Below are 22,794 nucleotides of genomic sequence, written 5' to 3'. Positions count from 1 at the left end.
AGAAATAGACCTCCCCTACGACCCAGTTATCTATCCTCTGGGGATTTACCCAAAAGAAACAAAAACATCTGTCAGGAGAGATCTATGTATACTTATGTTCATTGCAGTAATAGCCAAAATTTAGAAGAAACCTAGATGCCCAATGACAGATGAGTGGCTAAAATATTGTGATATATTTATTTACATGATATAATACTACTCAGCTTCTAAAAGTTATTGAGTTATCTCCTTTTCATCATCTTGGATGGAACTTGATGGCATAATGTTAAGTGAGATAAGCCAAAAAATAGGACAACTAACTTAATGATCTCACTTATAAGCGGGACTTAATAAGACAGAAAGGGGGTACACAAAATGAAACATGGACTGGGCATAGTATGTTATATCAACAAAAAAAAAGACTGGGCACAGCAGAGGAAGAGAGGGACTGAAGAGAATGTTTAGGTCCTGGTGCATAATGAATTTATATTCATGTGTTAATGACTTTACTGTAAACATTAACTACCCCAATGAAAAAAATAAATAAATAAATAAATGTGCCCATAGTGATAAATGGTGGAATAAGTAGACAAATGGAGTCAAGTCATAACACTTTTTTACAAGAGAATTCTAAACTTGATGTCAATATTCTCTCTTCCTTGAATGTTATCCCTTGCTTTCTTCTATTGGTATGTGAGTTGGATTTAGTGGCTCACTCTAATAAACAATCTGGAGGGGGGGGGGGAAATCACTGTATGTTGGAGAAACCTAGCAAACACTACTTTAACTGACAACTCAACCTGAATATTCATAGTGATAAACTATGTTGTTATTATGTACCCCCTGATGATATGGTAAGAGAGAATATGTGTTATACACACACACACACACACACACACACACTACATATATATATTCTTCTCTGGTCCAATATTCTATGCTTACAATAACAGCCAGTAAGAACAAAGCATTTGCCAAGCCACCCTCTCACACCAGAGCCTGCCTTAAGATTTTAGAGCTCTGTTATGTTCAAGTTAAGCTCTCCTGTAAATCTGGATGACCCTACTTGTAGCAGATATAGACAGACCTAAGCACCTTACACAACATTTTCTAAATCTTCCTCCTGGACATTTTATTAACCAGGACTATCATTTCCACTTCTCTCCTAGCTCTCTCTTAACTTTGTGCAAACATGGGAAAGTAACTGTTTCTGTCATGGTGAGGTCAAAGTATGTGTATGGGGTCAGGGAGAGGGGGGAATGGATAGGAGGGCAACAGGGAAGACAGGACAGAGTATGGAGCATAGAATTTCAGAAATGGAAGGGAAACAATTTAAGGGTGACTTAAACATAGCACAATATTTTTAAAAGCCATACTTAAAATGAATCTATACAGCACTGCTATTATTATATAGTTACAAAAGCAAATTGTAGTAATACATGCAGTAGCAAAATAATTTTTATTATAATAAAAAGTATACAAACTAACAGGCTACATGACTTTTAAGTGTTGCCAAGTGTTTATCAATTTTGTTTACCCTTTCAAAGAACCAGCTCTTAACTTCATTGGTCTTTTGTATTTTTATTTGTTTGTTTTTCAATGTTATCTACTTTGGCTCTATTTGTTATTGTTTCTCTCCTGCTTGCTTTGGGTTTCCTTTGTTCTTTTCCTAAGAGTTTCAGATGTAAAGTCATTGTGTTTCTTTGAGTTTTCTGTTATTTCTTGACATGTGCCTGTTTGACTATGAATTTACCTCTCAGTTAAACTTCAGTTGTGTCCTAAGTATTCTGATAGCTCATGTCTTCATTTTCATTTGTTTCCAAAACCATTTTAATTTCCTTTTTGACCCAACACTTTACTTTCACATGGTTGAGTTTTCATATTTTGAGACTTTCTTTTTTTATTCCTGAATGTTAACTCCACTGTGGTCTGTGAAGATGTTTGGAATGATTTCAATGCTCCTGGATTTATAGAGGCATTCTTTGTGACTTAACATATCAAACTTTGAGAATATTCCATGTGAACCTATCCATCTCTTCTTTTAATTCTGGTGCCCTGTTAATGATCTATCTGCCTGATTAATCAGTATGTTTGAGATAGTGGGGTGTTAAAATCCCATACTCTGATTGTATTGCTGCTTGTGTATCTTTTCTTTTTTTCTCAGAAACCACTTTATATATTTTGTTTTCCCTTCATTTGGAAAATACATTCTATTTAATTTTAGGTTAGTTGCTTGATGGAACCCCTGAGCATTATGACTTCCCTATCAAATTTTCAGAGAGCTTGTTATAGATTTATTATTATTATTATTGTTATTATTATTATTATTATTATTATTATTATTAATGAGAGGAGAATACAGAGAGAAAGGGAGACCAGAGCACTGCAAGGCTTTCACTTATGGTGGGGCTGGGGTTAAACCTAAGTCCCAGACATTAAAGTCCTCTGTATTACCACTATCTATCTCTCTATCCCTTTCCCTATCTCTTGTTACTTTAATTCTTTGAAGTCTGTTACACTATATATGTCCCTTTCTCTTTTTATGGTCCATTAACTTGTATGGTGGCTTCCTATCTTCACTTTGAACCTATTTTTGTCCTATTAAGTCAGATAAAACTCCAGCCAGCAGATATGGCTGGGCTATATTTCTCCTACTCTGTGCAGGTGAGTTAAACCATTGATATTTAGGAAATTATAGATTTAAGATATTTCAATACCATTCTAGTATGAAGATTCTGAGTGTTAGTGTGTGGTTGTGTGTGTTTGTGTGTGTGTGTTTAGAATCCCTTTAGATGTTATGTAGAACAGTTTTGTTATACTAGGTTTTTTTTTTCTTCTGCTGTTCTTTTATAAGAAAATCTTTATTCCTACATTCTGATTGGAAGCTTTTGCTTTATGACTGAAACCCTAAAATTTATTAATATTTTATAGGATTAGATTTTCCCCCAATTTAATTAATGATGATTACAATCATCCCTCTCTTTTGTGACCCTGGCATATCTTGTTGAGTGCTAATAATAAGGGAAAACCAAGTTGTTATGCATGCTTATCTTTATTTCTTTTTCAGAATTATCATTGTGCCAAAATGTTGTTTTGAAAGTTTATGACCCATAACTCAGTAGAGTACTAATGTTTCTTTTAATTAATTGGCTGAAAAGAAATTAGGAGGCCTCCACAAAAGTAGATAAAAAGAAGCAGTGAAACTTTTACAACACCTACAAAACTTTCAGGATATCAGTATATCTTTGAAAAATAAGACTTGTGGACCATTATATTATACTCTTTTTTATTTTTATTAATTGCATCACAGAGAAAGAATGTAAGATGTTAAAGATTTGGGAATTGTGAGACAGGATATCTGTCTACACCAACAGGAAGGAAAAACAGGTGAGTTAGCTCTGGGTCTTCATGTGCCTTTCTTTTGTCCTCAGGGATGGCTGTAAAAGAAAAGTACAAATATTGGTATATTACAAATTTCATATAGCATGAGATTTTCAAATCTATTTCAATGAATGCTAAATGCTTATACTATCTTTCTATAATTTCCACCAAGGAAAGTAATTCAAGCATGTCCTAGATTCATAGCAGCTGATTCCTCTGTTGGACTCAGGGAGATGATACTGCAGGCATACTACAAATCTCTCCATTCATCACCAGTATTATTAGATGCCTCAGGCTTTAAATCACAGGAATACGTTATCATTCCTAACAATCATTTAAGCAAGTATTCTTTCTTTAACTAATTAATTAATGCTTAATTAATTGATTATTTAATTAGGTAGGTATTATTGCTTATTTAATTAATTATTTAATTAAAACACATATATATCCAGACAACTTGTCTCGCTTTCTTTTTTAAGCAAAGTTCAAGTTCTGAGAGGTGGCTCAGAGACAGAGCACGTTCTTAGGCGACTTCTTGGGTTCAACCCCATCACCACATGAGAGCTGCAAAAATAAAATTGTGGAACTCTATGAGTGGTGAAACAGTGCTTTGGTTTCTCTCACTTTCTTGTAAAGAAGTAAAAATTTTCCTGGGAAGGAAGCTCAGCACATGCTTCATATGCACAAGACACTGACTAGATTCAACCCCTCCAGCTCTTCAAAAAAAAAAAAAATAGAAAACCCAATCATTCTTAATTTCCCACATTATTGCACCTGAATGGGAAAAACTTGTCTATGTCAGAGATCTACATTTTTTTTAAATGGGCCTTGTCATAATAAGGAAAAAAATCTACTAAAGCACAGATTTTGACACATTGGAAATTTACTAATAATAATTCACTATAAAGTATATCACATAAGGTAGAACTGTCATGATGTTTCAATGATATGAATGTGTTATTGAGTTGTTAAGTTATTAGGTTGGATCATAGAGATTATTGCTTTTCAACAGTTTCTAGTACCTACGAGGCTTCATGTTCATGAAGTTAGCCTAGCATTCAAGTTTCCCACTGCTGAATCACTGCTCAGTTGAATGATGACCTACTGTGTCACATTACAGCAGAACAAGAAAGCAGCTCTTTTTGTCTCTGGTTTTGGATTCTGGATTGTGACTCCATCTCCTCTAGCTATGTAGTCTTTGGGTAAATGTCTAACCTATACCTTGATCTATGCCTTCATATTCCACTTGCAAAATGGAAATAATAATGGCACTCAACTTGGGCAAAATTTGAGAAATAAGTTAGCATATAAACAAAGTTTTGAATAGTGCTTATGTGGCTGTTAGAAAAGGGTAAATTCACCTTTGCTATTTTAATAATAACTACTAGAGTTAATTTTCAAAAATTAAATTACACTTACCTGAGATACTTGGGGTTGTACTGATATTAGGCTAAGGCAGCTTGACATGTAGCAACAAGTTTTGGACCCTGGATGAAAAGGAAAGCAAATATGGATGAAATATCAGCATCAGTCATTTATGATAAAAAAAGTCAACACTTATATAGTCATTCACTGTTGGTTACAAAGTAATCTTGCACATCACAGCTTTTCATTACAGTTTAGTACTAGGGTCTCTAGAAAGAAAATAAACTGAGACCCATTCATCCAAAGAAATAAAAATTGACATTCAGGTCATAATGAGAACATTAAAAGATTCCTACATTTAAATTAAACTACACTAACATAAAATTGGAGCACTCAGATTTAAGTAATCACAAAGCTGGATTGTTTGATAGACAGGTTTAAGTACATTTTGACGTAATTATGTTACTGCCAAAAGACTTCAGGGCTTATGAATCTTTTTGTCTGTATACATAAACATCACAAGTTTAGAGAAAGAAAAATATTATACACGCTTAATAAAAGGGTTCAGTCCACAAGATTTTTTTTAAAAAATCTGTGGGGACCAAGTGGTGGCTCATAAGTAGAGCATACATGTTAACATGTGTAAGGAAGGATCTGAATTCAAACCCCCCTCACACACCTACATGAAGGAAACTTCACAATCAGTGGAGCATTACTACAGGTGTCTCATTTTCTCTCTGTCTCTCTCTTCTCTTTCCCTTTCTGTTTCTCTCTACCTCCCACCTTATGTTTAAAAAAAAAAAAAGAAGAAGAAGACAGAAAGGAATGATGAGGTTGTACAGATATGGAACTATAATGAGCTTTGTCAGACTGTTGAAGGTAGTCTAAGATTCCTACCTCACATTTATGCAGACACCCTTCAGATACAGACAGACCCCTTAACCCTAGCCTGATCATATGAAACAACAAAGAAAACTAGATATTAAAATAAAGACAACTCCAATACCTCTGTGGCAAAGCAGGCCTCTTTGTCAGCTTCTGCACAGCACTTCGTTAGAAAAGCTGTGAAATCCCCCATAACAGTTTTCAGCTGTGCATCTGTTGCCTTGGGCTTGTGTTTCAAGAGCTCAACAAGTGTGCTGCATTTGGATGAAAAAAAATAATAAAAGATTAGAACAGCAGAAAATCTACTGGACAGAAAAAACAACAGGCACAATAAGCAGTAGTGCAACTGTGTTAAGTCTGAAAACCAGGTAACACAGAACTTGAGATGCAGCTTTACCACTATAAGATTCAATATGTCATTTGTATAATGAAAAAAAATAAAATTTTCCTCCATAGATTAGTGAGTACAATCAGAAGATATAATCACTATAAAGTGTTAAACATCTATAATGTTATATCTCAATAAATTACTTATTGGTAAATCACTAGAAAGAATTCTTTGACTATATTTGTATATCATTCACATTTTAGAAGTTGTGTTACGTGAATCTCATAGCTACTGAAGAACTGAAGAGGATCCTTTAAAATTTTTAAAACCTTAAAATCTTAGATTCACTGAAAAGTTTCTAATTTGACAATGTTTATCTTTGTTCTATAGAATATATCCCCAATAAAAGCTAATAGTGTAGAAGCCATAAGGAATTATATAGCCTCATTCATAGGAGCTGGTAGTTCTTTCACTGACAACTGCATGAAAAATAGTGTTTGAGCACTACATGGACATGGTAGCTTTTCTATGTTACTCGTTAGGCCATGGTAATGATCAGAAACCAGTGAGACATTAGAAACTTTATAACTTTATGCAGTCTTAATTGGGATAGCAACAGGGAACTGAGCCTCAGACTGGCATTATATTATATTATATTATATTATATTATATTATATTATATTATATTATATTCAATATTCATTCTCAAAAGCCATACTGAAAATTTGACTCATGTATTCATTTCCATGAAACAAACTTAAAATGACCATTTATGTCTCGAAATACATCTATGATTTCAATATAAGTTTACTATCTGTAAATTTGTTCAGATAATTGTTCAACCTTTCTTACTGAACCTGGTCTACTGTAGCTCTAGTCTGTGGAATGATGATTTTGAATGATCTATAGGCAATATTATAATAAAATTTGTGAATTTGTTGTTAAAAAATATATACTATCTATTTTTCTCTTGACAGATTAATCAGCTTAGTAAGGCCAATAAGTATACTCTCTTCTGAAGCTACTTCAGAAAAACTTGTTTAATTCAATTTACATTGCTCACTATAAACACATGCAATAATGCAATATTCCTCACGTCTGTTTCTTGATTTCTTTCTCAGTGTCAGGAAGGGTGCAGATATCTGCATGGAAGGTGAATGTTTCAGCGCTGAAGTCTTTGGGCACGTATGTCTCATCAGCTTCCAGAGCAGAGAAGCATGGCCGTCTGTTCACCAAGGATTCACTGCAGCACTTGGTAACTTTGTCACTCACTGGTGTCTTCTCGTGCAACACACACAAGTGGTTCAGAACCAGAGACAACTATAAAATAGGAAAGAATAGTCCAAAATTACAACTTAAAGTACTCAATGAACTCCTACTTTATAGCAACCAAACAAGTGTCAGAGTTTAATTAGAAGCACTGATTCTAAGGTGGGCTTGAGGCAGGGATTTGTTTGCATTTAGATCCACAAATGAAAAGGAACTTTTAAATGTCTTTTCTTTCTCAAATATTTCACATCTGAATAATGACCCACTTGAGAAAACAATTGATATAAATAACTGGATGTGATTTCTGAGATATGTGTTAGTCTAGGGAGGCAACAGTCTTGTATTGACACATAAAGGAAAAAAGAACCAGAGAGGTATAAACATGCCAGAGAGATAAGGCATGGAAATTTTGTGGGAAAACATTTGAAACAATTTATTATTTTTAGGGTCTTATCTAAGGTCTCAGTATGCAGTATGATGGTGGTTAGAACAATAAAGTATTAACGAGATCTTGGATAGTACTACCAGAAATACACACACACACACACACACACACACACACTAGGCCATCCCTACTTTAGAAAGTTTGCTTTGTCACTAAGAGGCAAAATTCATCATTGTTACCTGACTTTTATTTTAAATACTCACATAGTCCTCAACACAGAGCAGTCTCTCAGATTCAGGAAGACCACAACACCTGGTGCCCACTCTTCCTAGTTTTCTTACGGTATCCACAAGAGTTGGAGTTGACACTTGGGGAATTTTCTTGGTATAACGAACCAAGAGGCTGTCATAAAATATTGATAATAAGTGGGGGTTTTTTTAGTCAAGAAAGAATTTATCTTTTTTTACATAGCAAGTTAAGTAGAGAACAGTCAAAATTACAGAAATGGGAGAAGTGAAAACACTTTATACTGAACTGTTTAAACCTAGCTTTAAAGTCTAAATGAAAAATCTTAGTGAATTACTTTTCTAATGAGTTGTTTTACTATAATTTAGTGGCACTAATATATATGGTTTTTTTCATTTATAATATATTAAGAATTTAACATACTTAATTTAATTTGGAGTAGGGCACCAAAGTAAAAACCCTGGGTTGAGGGTGAGGGTAGATGTTTGGCTTCACGGGGCAGGGTGGGGAGACAATGGGATGGGACACAGTCTTTTGGTGGTGGGAAAGGTGTTTAAATAAATAAAAAAGAATTTAATAAATCTATATTAGTACTAAATTTGAAATCAGTACTAAATCTGAAAGTTGTAGATAAATTTTCTCATCTTAAAAATGGGAGGAAACACATCTAACTCAACAGGAACGATGCAAGGATGAAACTAAAAGAAATAATGTAGGCAATCCACCTAACATAGTATTTTATATTAAATCATCATTAACAAAAAAAAAAAGAAAGAAAGAAAAACCAGTTATCATTTCAACTTAGTAGTCTGCCAAAGTGAAGACAACCCCTTGGCTATTGTTATTGTACTGAAGTAACAACATTTGGAAGAGTGTTAACTAACATATATACACTGAACAATGTCTACTGAATGTTGTGTTTCTTCTAGACTTACAGCCATAACAGGGTTCCATTAAAACTGGACATTAGTCTACCAGTTTGTAGATTATTTGCTTCTCAATACAGTCTTCTGTTATGCAAAGCATTATTGTATTTTATTTGTCCATAGACTACACCTTATCTTTTTAGAAGAATCCTTAGTTTCTAATTCCAAGATTTGGTATTTCTTTCTCACTATCCAGAGGAAGCTTGCTTAAAATGCATTCATATGTACATTTTTGTCACAAATCCCATCAACTATTTTATCTCTCCATCTAGAGCCTTTCATTGAAACAATTAGAATTATATACTGAATTCTTATCAGTGATGATAGTTATCTATGTATTAAGCCTTAAAAATTACACATTCAGTAATTGCAATTTTTAATCTTAATTTAATTTATATTTAATCCAGATCACTTCTCATTTGTGGTTTATTGTGGTGCTGGAGATTGAACCTGGGACTCAGAGCCTCAGGCATGGTAAATTTTCATATATTATCTCCTAGCCTGTAGTAACAATTTTTGTAGATTTTTTTTCTCATCTGACCCCAAAATATTTAGCGTTTATATAAAGAAGTTTTGTTGGAGTAAAAATAATGTTTTTTTCTTCTTTACCTTTAAAATTATCTTCAAACTCTAAAATACAGGAAATTATCCTCTTTTCTATCAAAATTTATTTATCATGACCCAGGAGGTGGTGCAGTAAATAGAACAGGACCCTCATGCATAAATTCCGGCTTCAATAAGATGCTCTGGCTCTCTCATCCCAATCTCTCTTTTTTTTCACATATAAATATTATATATTTTAGTTACATTTTGCTAGAGAAAATAGTCAATAAATAAAAATACTTACGCATTTTGGAACTGATATTCTCCAACAGTGCTGAAAAGTTCACAGTTCTCCTTCACTAATTTCTGAGGCTCCTCCACAAGTGGTTTAAGATCATCAAACTAAAATATAAAAGAATGGTATTTAAACTCTTCCACCTGAGTACCAAATACAAGTTGTTTTAAATAGAATATAGGTTCTAAAGTAAGTCCTCTTCTCCCTCTTCCCCTCCCTTTTTTTTTTTTTAACAAAGTCATGTAAATAAATCTGCAATGCCTAATATCAGCATTCATGAGAATTGTTACTGTTATTTGGTGAGAATATTTACTACATGTGATTAACTATCTATGGGCACTGAAGTGCAACTGCTGGTGTTTTATCTAGGTCACCTTACCCATTTTTATTTAATCAATATTGTTTCTGATCTCTAAGCTTTAAGTGGGATGCAGAAGGTATTCATATCTGAGAAATGCACAAAGACCCAGGCTGGATCCTCTGATCCCCATTTGCAGGGGGAAAGCTTCACAAGTGGTAAGCAGCGCTGCAGGTGTCTCTCTGTCTCTCTCTCCCCCTCTATCACCCCCTTCCCTCTCAACTTCTGCCTGTCTCTATCCAATAAATAAAGATAATTTAAAATTTTTTTTAAGTTTTAAAGCAGATTTTATAAAATCTCAACCTCAATTCTCACTTGTTGGTAAATCTTGGAGTAGGTTAAATTGCTTCATAGCAAAAAAAAAAAAAATTGCTTCATACCTAAGTGAACACACCTAATTAGTATAAATTTTGTTTTATCCCACTTCCCTCATGAGTATTAAATTTAGGAAAGAATACATGTGCATATTTTGTGAAATTAGAAATTGTTCTTCTTAGATCATTTTTTCTAGATTGTTCTAGGTTTCATGAATTACCCTACTTTAAGACTTTTTCTTTAATGTTTAAGAACATAGAATTGAAACCAACTCAAGAAAAGACCCAGATTGCATTTTACAATATTTTACATTCTTACACTATTTTCTTTCTCAGGAAACCTACCACTTTGGAGTAGCAGGAGTGAGGGTCAGCACCAGCACAGCACTTCTCCAGTGTGGCTTCATAACCCTTGGCATATCTCAGTATCATTGTCGGGGAGTATTCAGGATGCCTTCTTGAAAATTCATACAAAAACCTAATTCCAATAAAAGTAAAGTAGAGACAGTTGGGCAAATGAGCAAGGAATAAAATTACATACCTAACCTCAAAGGTAAATATTCTCCCAGGTATGAATCTCACTAAACCCCATGCAGTGAAGCTGGGTATCAAAGGATCTGAACTTCAAAGCTGGACTCCCTGTGTTTAAATCATAGCTCTACCACTGCTTCTGATGTTTTACCTCCATTTGGTTGTATTACAATTTATCAAAAATGCTCAGAGTCTTATATTTTTCCTCTATAAAATGAGGATCATAATAGTGTGCATCTCACAGAGTAGGTTATGAGAAGCACATGACATAATGATGCAGAGCACACACTTTCTGGTTTCCTGGCACCTGATGTTTATATGTGAATATCATTTAATTTGGACAAAAATATGTTAGGATAAGTAAACAAATGTTCTGCATATGTCCATACATGTATTGTGCCATAGGTTTAAAAAACACTCTCAATAAATAAATGAAGATTAATATGTATATAATTTTTGAGGAAGCAAAATGTTTCCATAAATATCTCTAAAGAGTAAGACATGAAGAGGGAATAAGTTTGAAACTTACGGCATCCAGGAAAGTGGTTCAACAGGGAGGTACAAGTTGTGAATAGGTGAGTATCAGTATCTGCACTGCAGATGCTGGAGAACTGCACTCCCTCCATCTTTACTTCATACAAGCACTCTCTCATGAAATAAAGAGTATAATAGAAACTGCTGTGCTACATTATTATCTAGATTGAACTTCTGACAAAAGTACATATTGTTTTATGACAAATTTTTAGAACTAACTTTTCCAAGAAATTGAACAGACTAGAATTCTAAAGGAACATTGTGGTCAACACCTAACTTATAGCAACTCCAAAGAAGAGTCTTTTAAGTTCATAAATCCTGAGACCAGATTAAACAAGCTCTTTATTTACTTACGTGCCCAGGAAAACATCTTTTGCTTCTTGATAGTTTTTGCAGACATCCTTATCTTCAGCAAAGTCAGCAGCTAATGAGGGTAAGTCAGCAGGCAAATCATCTCTTTCTACTTCAGCAATGCAATGGGATTTTTCCAACAATGGCTTATCACAGCATGTCTTCAGTTTACTGGAGATTGTGTCTTGATTTTCACAAATATACTTGGCAAGATCAGCCTATAAACATGTTGATGAAAATAGCTCTACATAAACTGGCATTACTACACATTCTCCCCAATTTTATTACTTTAACAAAACAGCTTCATTAATATGTTAAGACCATAAATACACAACACACACACTATAACATATCCTCATTGTTATTCTTTTTTTTCTTCATTGTTATTCTAATGTGGACACTCAGACAGAATGACTAAGACATGTCCATAAATTTTTTAAAAGCAGCCAAACTGACTATAAAACTATGTGAGAACTTTGGCAAGTTATGTTTAAGAAGAGTGGAAGAAAACAGAAATGTGGTTCCCAGTGTGGTGTGGAACTAGACTCTTGTAATTTTGTGATCTTCTAAACACTTGTTAAATTATTAATAAAAAATGTAAATGTTAACAAAAAGGGAAAGGAAAGAAAAGAAAAGAAAAGAAAAGAAAAGAAAAGAAAAGAAAAGAAAAGAAAAGAAAAGAAGGGCAGACAGTAGATAGCATAATGGTTATACAAACAGACTCTCATGCCTGAGGCTCCAAAGTCCCAGGTTCAATCCTCCGCACCACCATAAGCCAGAGCTGAACAGTATTCTGTTAAAAAAAAAAAGAGAGAGAGAGAGAGAGAAGAGAGGAGAGGAGAGAAAAAGAAAAGAAAACAAAAGAAAAGAAAAGAAAAGAAAAGAAAAGAAAAGAAAAGAAAAGAAAAGAAAAGAAAAGAAAAGAAAAGAAAAGGACTAATTAATCATTACCAGCAAAATAGCTCACCTGGGCAGTGCCTGGTCTATCTATCATGCCTATGACCCAGACTCAAGCCCAGACCCACTACCTTGGAATAAAATTTGATGCTGATGTAACTTTCCTTCTCTCCTTTGCTTTCTCTATCTCTATCTGAAAAGAATCAACCCAAAGCAGTGTAACCCTGGAAACAATAAAGAAAATAATAATTTTTAAAAGTCTAATCAGTAAAGGGAATGTCTCAGTTAAATTTGAAATTTATACTTCTACTACTAACATATTAAGATAATTAAAACCTAATCCTATTTATAATAAATATTTCATGCATATTAAATCCAGAGACTTTTAAGCTAGATAAAGAACAGTGAGAATTTTTGAAAAATTAGTCAAGATCATAACCACAGGACTTAGATGCACTGAAAAACATCTCAGTTTTCAAAAAGTAAATTGATATTTAGGATTCTGGGTTTGGAAATATATTTCATTTTGAGGAAACAAATATAACACAAACATGTACATGTTTACAGAGTTAAGACAGAATATAGAAGAGTCTGTCATTTTGAATAATGTCTTCAATTATCAATCCTCCTCCTAGATGGAGGAGGATTCTGAAAGAACAATTCTAACGTGAAGCAAGAAAGCCCCAAAAGTCCTATTAACAAGTCTTTACCCTGTCATCTGCGCATTCAAGCAGGTCACCATGACAGCACTCTTTGTGGATTTTGGTAAGATCAGTCACTATCTTGGAAATCTCCATAAAGTCAGCAGCAGGGAATTTCTGGCTCATGCGGGCTACAGCACTAAAAGAAAAAGTGCCCCAATTGAAACGTTACAAGCACGGACTTTTAAAAGAAACTTCTAAAAAATGTTACTTAAAATCAGACAATCTAGGACAGAATCACATAGAAAAATAAACAGTAGCATTCTTTAGTTGTGATCTTAGTACTAGTTATAAACCTAATTGTAATCAGAGCAAAATGTTAATTTACAACAAAATTATAAGAATGTCTGGTGTTTATAATTCCCTCTACTCATAAAACAGAAATCAAAGAGGAATTCTAAAAGAAGTTACATGCTGAGATATATCAAGTTTGGAATCCAGACTGACCTTCAGACGTATCTCTTATGAACTGTGTGACCCTTATCAAGTTACTTAACCTCTCTGAGCTTCAGTCTCTACAGCCATTACAGCAAACTAAACTGAAGGATTGTTGTGAGTTCTAAAATAGATAATTGTGAAAGCATCTTATTAACTGGACATGCCATATTTCTCGAGCCATCTTATTTTTAATTTATTAAAGCATATTCTCCTAACTACTAGTGATATCTAAGAAATTTAACTTCAGCAGAATTAAGTTGTCTTGATTAAGCACCGTTTTACCAAACAGTTGACCCAATACAGTCTCTAAGTATAATCACAAGATGGAAAAAGCTATCCATGTTTTCAAAAATCCTTTCAGAGTTGACTGAATCAGAAAAATAATCATAATCATAATTATAATACTTCTTCCCTGAAACCAACCAGTTCCTTAGTTTTGTTTGGGTTGTTTTGCCTATTGAGTTGGGAATGTAAATAGTAGGGATGACAAACAAAGATAGCTCAAATGATAATATCCAGAGAGCTTGCAAGATGTCTGTTACTTTCATTTTACTGCCTTTCTGTGTTGTTTCCTCACTAATGGGAAAGAGGGTGGATATTATGGACCTATTGAAGGGCTCTCCTAGAAACATCTAAGTCATATGAAAAACAGTCATGCAAATAAAACAGGTTAAGAAGAAAAAACTAGCACTATCAGAAAGTAACAAGTAACTTTGATGGTAGTATCAAATTATCAGAACATGAAAGAATGAGAAAACACTCTAAAATTAAATAAAGAACCTAATCATAGTGTTATTATAAAAATGAGTGAACTATTACTTAAAACAAGGTCTCTAGGCTTTGTAAACATAGGCGAATATAAAAAAAAAATTCTAAAAAGTAAAAAAAAAAAATAGCCTTTAAATTCTTAGGCTTTTTGAATAAAGTAGTAAATTAGGGTAAAATCTGCTGTATACTCTGACTTTGTCTCTGGTAAGTTTCTACATTTTAGACAATAGAAAAGATGTTTGTGACAGTTTTATGTAAAAAAACCATATGTAGGTACAATTGTGTCAACTAAATCATCATTGTTTGCATCTGAATAACATAAAAATAGTATGTCTTCCACTTCTTACAAGAGCCAAAATACAGAAGAATTTCACATGCCCATTCACACACAACTGAATAAATAAACTATGGAACATTTGCTCTGTGGACTTTTCCTCGGCCACTAAAAATAGACAAGTGCCATTCAGGAGAAAATGTATTCAATTTGAGATGATCATGCTAAGTGAAATAAATAAGAAAGTGGAAATTACTGAGTGATTTATTTCATGTGGAGTATAAATTAAATAATATATGCTCTTGTAAGAAGTACTAGCAAGACTAACTCAGGGTCTGTGGTAATTATGGGGGTTCTCAAAAGGAACAGCAAGAGAAGCTGGGGGACTGGCTAGAGGGGTCTCTGGTGAAATAACACTGGGATTTTGGTTGTGGGTCTGATGATGAATCTTACATACTTGTCTAGGTATGAAATCATACTCTTATGTTTGTATAATTCTGTAAACCATGTTAAATCAATTTTTAAAATAACAAAAATTAAAGATAAATAACATATAATTGGTTCATTACTATGCTTTGAAAGCTCTTTCTCCGAATTTCTGGAGGCCGGCACACTTGAATCTCTGCTGGGCAGCTGAAACCAGTGCTTTTCCCTTCAATTCATCCATCTGTAAAAAAGAAAAATATTTTTGGAAACATTTGACAACAAAAAGTTCTACAGGAAACACCTATTCATATACTCAGACTATACTAAATTAAATATTTAATAGGTAATTTATAACTCAGTTCCTAAATACTCAGTGTTGTAAAATATTTATTTTTCTAAGAAGAAGAGGAAAAGCTAGTCTTGTCCTAATGAAGACTAGTCAGTTAAGATCCATGACAGAGACAATGGAAACTGAATGGATTTTTAATCCATTTTAATTCCTCTTTCATTTTCCTGCATAGCAGCAATAAACTCTTTAGCAAAGATGATGCAGTAGCAAATGAGTGTTCATGGGCTAAACAAATGAATTAATGAATGAAACAAATCAGTAAATTCTCCACCTTGAATTACCTATACACACACACACAAAAAAAAAAAGAAAGAAAGAAAGAAAATGGTCAATAAAAAAAAAAAAGTAGGCTTGGGCAGAGGTAGATAGCATAATGGTTATGCAAATAGACTCTCATGCCTTAAGTTCCAAAGTCTCAGGTTCAATTCCCCTGCTCCTTACCACCATAAGCCAGAAGAGCTGATCAGCGCACTGGTAAAAATGAAAACAAACAAAAGCCTGGAGGCTCTTACAATGAATTTTTACTAATGAGCTTCTCTTTTTCACTTCAAGGACCACACCACTCAAAAGGAGGTAAAATGTCTAAATGGGTTCACGTTCCCTCTCTCTGGTCCATTTTTCATTATCTTTATTTATTTGATAGAAACAAGATATCAAGAGGGAAGGAGTAAATAGAGGAAGAGAGACAGAGACACCTGCAGCTCTGCTTCACCACTCATGAAGCTTTCCCCCTTACGGTGAGGACTGGGGGCTTGAACCCTAGTCCTTGAGCATTGTAACATGTGTGTTCAACCAGGTGTACCCCAGCCCCTCAGATCCATTTTGGACAAACTAAAAAGGAGAGTAATGAGGATGAAGGTTTTCAAAGTAGGGGGGGGGGGGAGTTGGGTACAGAGAGATGGAAGAAGTTTTAATCACCAAGTGAAAACAGTTTATAACAGACTCAAGGCTCCCGTTTAACCACAACATATCCATTATCTGAGGTTTGATTCTGAACTATCTTTTAGTCTTCTGGGAGATACCTTTGGTGTCAGGCAGGCACCCTTGTCAGCAGCTTGGCAGCATTCTGCTAAAACGTCTTTGTATTTTGCAGCAAAGTAGAGGAGCTCTGGAGCATAAAAGTAAGGATGTCTTCTGGCAACTTCATATAAATAACTAATGTTTGAAAAAGGACAACAGGCAGTTATTTTTCTATAGCAGATAGGACTATAGGAGCAACTGTAATTCCTCCTACAATGACTTCAAAAGACATCTGATTTATCAACTGTTTTTTTTTCTTTTTAAACAATTTTTTTATTTATTTTTTAAAAATATTTATTCCCTTTTGTTGCCCTTGTTGTTTTACTGTTGTAGTTATTATTGTTGTTGTCATTGTTGGATAGGACAGAGAGAATGGAGAAAGGAGGGGAAGACAGAGAGGGGGAAGAGAAAGAGAGATACTGTATAGCCTTGTCTTCCCACTCTGTAACTCAATGAAAATGTTATATATATATTCTTCTTAAAAGAGTAACTTGTAGTTAGACAATATTGAAAAAAATTTTAAATCATGACGATAACTAAATAAATACTTTCATAACATTTAACATCTGTCAACTTTAAAAATTTTATACATTATATTGATTGATACTATCATTTCAACAAACTCAAAAAATCTTTATCAGATTTTTATCATGTAAAGTTAGACAGTATCATATATTAATTGCTTATAAATTGTTGTGAGAACAAGACTTTCCAAATCTGAATGTTTAAAATATTCTATAGTAGTTGTTATGAAGAGTCATAACAACGTAAAGTATAACTTTGTAGCTTGAAAGTTTCATTACTTACCTTCCTGCAAACTTCAGTTGATCCTCCTGGAAGGCAGTGCACATAACCTCAGGGTCTGGCCTCACCACGGGAGGGAGGTTGGGGCTGTCATCTTTGTGTTGCACGAAGCAGTCTATTCTCTCAGGATCTTGTTTAGCACAGCAGTCAGCCATCTCACCATACATCTCACGAAGAGATGGCATTTTACACAGTTTTTCTCCAAAGAGAGTATGCTAAATGAAAGAAAGAAAATTCAGGTTACAAGACAATATTTTAATTTCTTCATGCCTAGTGAGCCATTAAAGAAAAGGGGGGTTAACTTTTGTTAGAAAATCATACTTTCTCTCAGGTTTGGAGATGTTACCTTGATTTGATCATCTGTATACAAATTTCATAAGAATTGATGGTCACACTATGATGGTGATTGAAATAAGGGTAAAATGGCTTTAAGAAATTCAAACTATTGCTATTTTTACCTGAGGAATTCCTAGGAGAATAATCAATAAATTAAAATTCCAGGGGAAATAGACATTTAAATAGCAGGCAAATCATTTTTTCTGCTCTTTTTTGAGATGTTTAAATTTTTAGTAGATAGCACTAAGAAAGCTGACAAATGCAGTTTACTATAAATTAAATTAATTACTTTAATGCACTAGACTGTAGATCTTCAGAGACTGGGTACTGGTGCACCTGGTTAAATGCATACATTACCGTGCACAATGGCCCAGGTTCTAGTCTCTGGTTCCCACCTGCAGGAGTAAAGCTTCAAGAGTGATGAAGCAGTGCTACAAATCTCTCCTTATATCTCTCCACTTTTTTTTTTTTTGCCTCCAGGGTTATTGCTGGGGCTCGGTGCCTGTACTACAAATCCACTGCTCCTATGGCCCTTTATTTATTTATTTATTTATTTATTTATTTATTTATATTTTTTGGATAGGACAGAGAGAAATTAAGAGGAGAGGAAGATAGAAGGAGGAGAAAAAAGACACCTGCAGACCTGCTTCACCACTTGTGAAGCTATCTCCTTACAGGTGGGGAGCGGAGTCTACTGGGATCCTTGCCTTTTGTACTATGAACGCACCACCTGGTGCCTCCCACTCTCTATCTATCATTCTCCCCCCCTTAATTTCTCTCTGTTCTATCCAAAAAAATAAAATAAAGGTTTTTTAAATAATGCTTTGCTTTAAAAAGATTTAAAAAATTTTTTTAAATGTAGATCTTCATATTTTAGGCATAAATCATATAAAGTATGAATCCTTCCTATTCCCACTACTTTTTTTTTATTGCCTCCTAGGTGATCTATCATTAGGGCTCAGTGTCTCCACTATAAATCCACTGCTCCTGGTGACCATTTTTCCTTGTTTTTTTTTTTAATTCATTTTTTCTTTATATATATGTGTATATATATATATATATATATATATACATATACATATATATTTTCTTAGGACAGAGAAAAATTGATAAGTGAGGGGAAAACAAAGCAAGGAAGAAACAGAAAAGCCTGAAGGCCTGCTTCACTATTCATAAATCTTCTCACCTGCAGGTGGGAGCAGGGCTTGAACCAAATTCTTGAGCATGGTAACGTGTTCATTAAGCCAGGTGCATCACCACCCGGCCCCACCACATTTTTTTAATATGAAATTAATTATAACTTGAGGAAAATAAACTACTTGCATAGAATGTATTAAAATGCTTAACTCCTAAAAAATAAACAAAATAAAATGCTTAGCTCATTTTTCAAATTATATATATGAGGCGGGGAGAGAGATGAGAAAGAAAGAAGAAACATGAACCACTCCTTGGATTGAAGACCTGTGTGAAAATTCCAGAATGCAAAGGTCTTCAAAACAAATGAATGCCGTGGCTAATTAAAGATTGTGAAAATATAGATTTATCTCAAATGAGGAAAATGTAGCTGTCCTTTTATTTTACTACAGTCAGAAAATTAGAACAGAAATCAGTAGAACATTTCCTGAATATTAAAACTATGCTATCACTACTTGTCTCTACAAAAAGAAATAAACTTCAAATTTTAATAAGAGACTTTTAAAAATGTTAGATTCCATATAACTACTCTAAGGTTGTCATAGGTATCTCAATTAAAAATGCTTTAAAAACTATGAAAGTAATACAGTGCATCTGTCAATAAAGAAGCAATTTGTCCATTTTAAAGGTCACTCAAAATTATTTAAAGTAAAAGGTAACACTTAAAATCATAATGTACTTACAATTGACTTTTCACAGTTTTCAGCTGACTCATCAGCAACACATCCTTTTGCAAAGTCAGTCACTTCCTTCACTAATTTTACATGTTCTTCATATGGGCACTTCTGGAGAAACTGGGAAAAGGTGATCAGCACTCTGAAACAAAGAACACAAAGAATGTAGTGTAACAGAATTTTAATGTAAATTAGGTTGCTCCTTTAAAGAACTAATTGTGTATCTGAAAGACTATTCTTATCAGCTACTATCTGAGCTCTAACCAGAAAATATGATTTAGCAACAAAGAATATATATTTCCATAATGTTTAAATATATTTCTGTGCATGTTAGCAAACACACATAGAGCAAGCAATCAAAATGTATTCTAAACAGACCTAATTATTAACTCTAGATATATTACACAGGCCTTTAACAATGTAAGATAAGTATATCTGCATATACATACACCCCTTCCATTTAATTAGTTTGCAATAAAATATGACACTTAAAAATAATCTATGTGTTCTTTCTGTTTGTTTTACTTTCTTTTTTCTTTTTTCTTATTTTCATGTATTGAATTCTCTCAGTAAAGAATCCTAAAATTCAATAATGGTCAGTCATAATGTGCTTTCTCATCTATAACAATCCAACTGGTCCCCTTAAATCCCTTTTGATACATAATTGGGCCATATAATTACAGATGAAATACAAAGACTTACTTTCTTTTCTTATAGAAAGAAAGCAGAGAGGGGGAGAGGCAGAAAGAAGGGGAGGAGGAGAGGAAGTGGAAAGAGGAGAGGGAGAGAAAAAGAGGAGAGAGAAAGAGGAGAGGGAGAGGGAAAGAGAGAGGGAGAGAGAGAGGGAGAGGGAGAGGAAGAAGAGGGTGGGGATTTGGTTTGAAACTGTGCCATACACATAGCAAAATAGTATACTACCCAAGTGAACTATTTCCGTAACCCTAATTTCTCATTTTTTACTAAATGAAAAATTACTACTATGTTCCTAAGGAATGACAGATAATATTTCCCAGGTAAAGGAATATAATAAACAGCATGCACAGCAAAGCAGCACACTATCCTGTGAGCTATTTTGTTGGCCCTGAAAGATGAAATTAGACTTTTAATAGAGAACATAATGTAGTATGTACAGATATTGAATGATAACAATGTATACTTGGAGTCTAATGTCATAAAATCAGTGCTACTTCAATTAAAATTATTAAAAACTTACTGTCTAATATAATAGCCACTGTGTGACTATACAGATATTAATAAATACTTAAAACTTTTTGATCCTCTGATAGTGACTGCCATATTGGACAGCAATGATACAGAGTGTCTTTGTCAATGCAATTCTGTCAATAGAAAATGCTACTGGAAATTACTGTTCTAGACTCTAGACTCTCATGAAAGGTGAATATAAGAATTTTAGAATTGTAACCAATACTACTAGAAACATTAAATGTAGTTCTTCAATATTTTAACTTACAGGGCTTTGAAATTTTGTTCTCCCAAATCACTGAACCGGTGAGCAATCTCACTCTTATCTGCAGGGAGGAGAAACAAAATTTGTTTACATTCTAAAAATAAAAGCAACCGATTATGGTAACACTTTATATATCTCTCCATTTACTTGGGTAATCTCTAACTCACACAGATAATTTTAGAATTATTGAAAACTAAGTTCCCTGTAATCAAACAGGAGTTATGAAATGTTCAATCATTCCATTTTAAAATCATTGAACATTTATAGACTCATATTGCAATTCAGATAAAATCTGTTGCTCTTAGAGTGTTCAGTAGTAGCAACTGAATGTACAGAATGAAATGAACAATATAAATATAAGTTCTATTTATAAGACTAACAGCATAAATTTGTTTTGGTTTCATTTTTTTATAAAAATCAAGGTGTTCTGAACTGTCTCCAGGTATATTCTGTGAAGTTTAAATTACTGAATAGTCCAGCATGTGCAAAAGGAAATAACAGTTGGTAAACAAATCTCACCAATTCTTTCATCTAGGATGTTAGAAGTATATTACTAAGATCCCCTTCTAAGAGTTCAGAATTATAAAATATCACATTCAAATAATGGTAAAGAAAAAATGTCAATCTTTAAAGACACAGGGCTTACTGGAACATTCTCTGACAAGGAAAATAAAAATAAAAATTGGCAATTGTAAAAGAGAATTCTTACGTGCATCTCGACGAATCACACCCCTGGAATAAGCAGAGCTGATGAGAAAGAGAAGGGAAAGGAAGGTGACCCACTTCATTTTGCCAATGGCTGTGGGGTTGAGAGAAGAGGAAAGGTAGAATGACTAGAGGAAAATCAGCACTAATATACTTCTCTAACCAATAGTTGTAGATTATTAACTAGACTCATCTTTGAATTTCATTGGCTCCCAAGTGATTACAAAATTCATAGCGGTCTTGCCAAAAGAGTGTTTGACTAACCCCCTTGTGTGTTTGCCATCTGAACTGATTTCTTCACAAGGCCTTGTCAGTTCATTAAAGTTATGTAAAACATCAAATTTTACATAAGACTTAAAACAATTTGTACCTATTATTTGTTATCATGTTCTGTAATTGTGATTTGTCATTAATTCTCAATATTAGCAACATTTAACCAAATCACTGGCTTAGCTTAGATGTGCTAAAAAATAAGTTCTGTATTGTATATTTTACTGATTGCATGTATGCACTTATCAATAAAAATGCAAACTCTCACGAGAAGATTTCCATCTCTTTTTTAATATTTTAAACTGTTCTGTCTGAAAAAGTTCATGATTTCAAATAAAGCTAATAGTATGTCTTTAAAAAGCAAAGATCATTGCTCAAAACTGCATTTTCAAAGCACCTTTGGTGTGGAGAAATGGAGATGTAATAGTGTACAGGACTTGCATACAAAATGTCCCAGGTACAGTCTCAGACAGCATCACATGAAATTTCTTTCCCTACTTTTTCTAACCAAGATTCTGATCTTATCTCAAAAAAAGCTCTTTTCTTTTATTCTCTATTATTAAAAGATGAACTGCAGATCTCAGCTAGTAAGGAAACTATGCAAAGAAAAATCTACCACAGAACATTAATTAATAGCAAATCTGTCATTCATTTAATTAAATAACCCAGGCATTCAAACTATCACTCCAGTTGCCTTTTGACACTTTTAGGCACAAGAATAAACAGACTTGAGAGAAACAATGTTTATAATTCAGTTATCTGATAAAAAGTAATATGCTT

General features: G+C 33.6%; 1 protein-coding gene across 1 annotated transcript; it reads right to left on the bottom strand.

The window, feature by feature from the left end:
* Positions 1–3,248: 3,248 nt before the first annotated feature.
* Positions 3,249–21,905, bottom strand: ALB (albumin). Its single transcript, XM_007523550.3, has 15 exons — positions 21,749–21,905; positions 21,043–21,100; positions 19,581–19,713; positions 17,371–17,582; positions 16,566–16,698; positions 15,338–15,435; positions 13,298–13,427; positions 11,694–11,908; positions 10,620–10,752; positions 9,612–9,709; positions 7,856–7,994; positions 7,035–7,258; positions 5,732–5,864; positions 4,780–4,847; positions 3,249–3,416 (listed from the first exon to the last, which is right to left on the bottom strand). The coding sequence occupies exons 1-14, from the start codon at positions 21,825–21,827 to the stop codon at positions 4,806–4,808; spliced, it is 1,827 nt and encodes a 608-aa protein (XP_007523612.1). The 5' UTR covers positions 21,828–21,905; the 3' UTR covers positions 3,249–3,416; positions 4,780–4,805.
* Positions 21,906–22,794: the final 889 nt, after the last annotated feature.

The sequence above is a fragment of the Erinaceus europaeus genome, chromosome 3, assembly GCF_950295315.1.
Source record: "Erinaceus europaeus chromosome 3, mEriEur2.1, whole genome shotgun sequence".
Classification (NCBI taxonomy): Eukaryota; Metazoa; Chordata; class Mammalia; order Eulipotyphla; family Erinaceidae; genus Erinaceus; species Erinaceus europaeus.
This window is presented reverse-complemented; position numbering and strand designations above follow the sequence as displayed.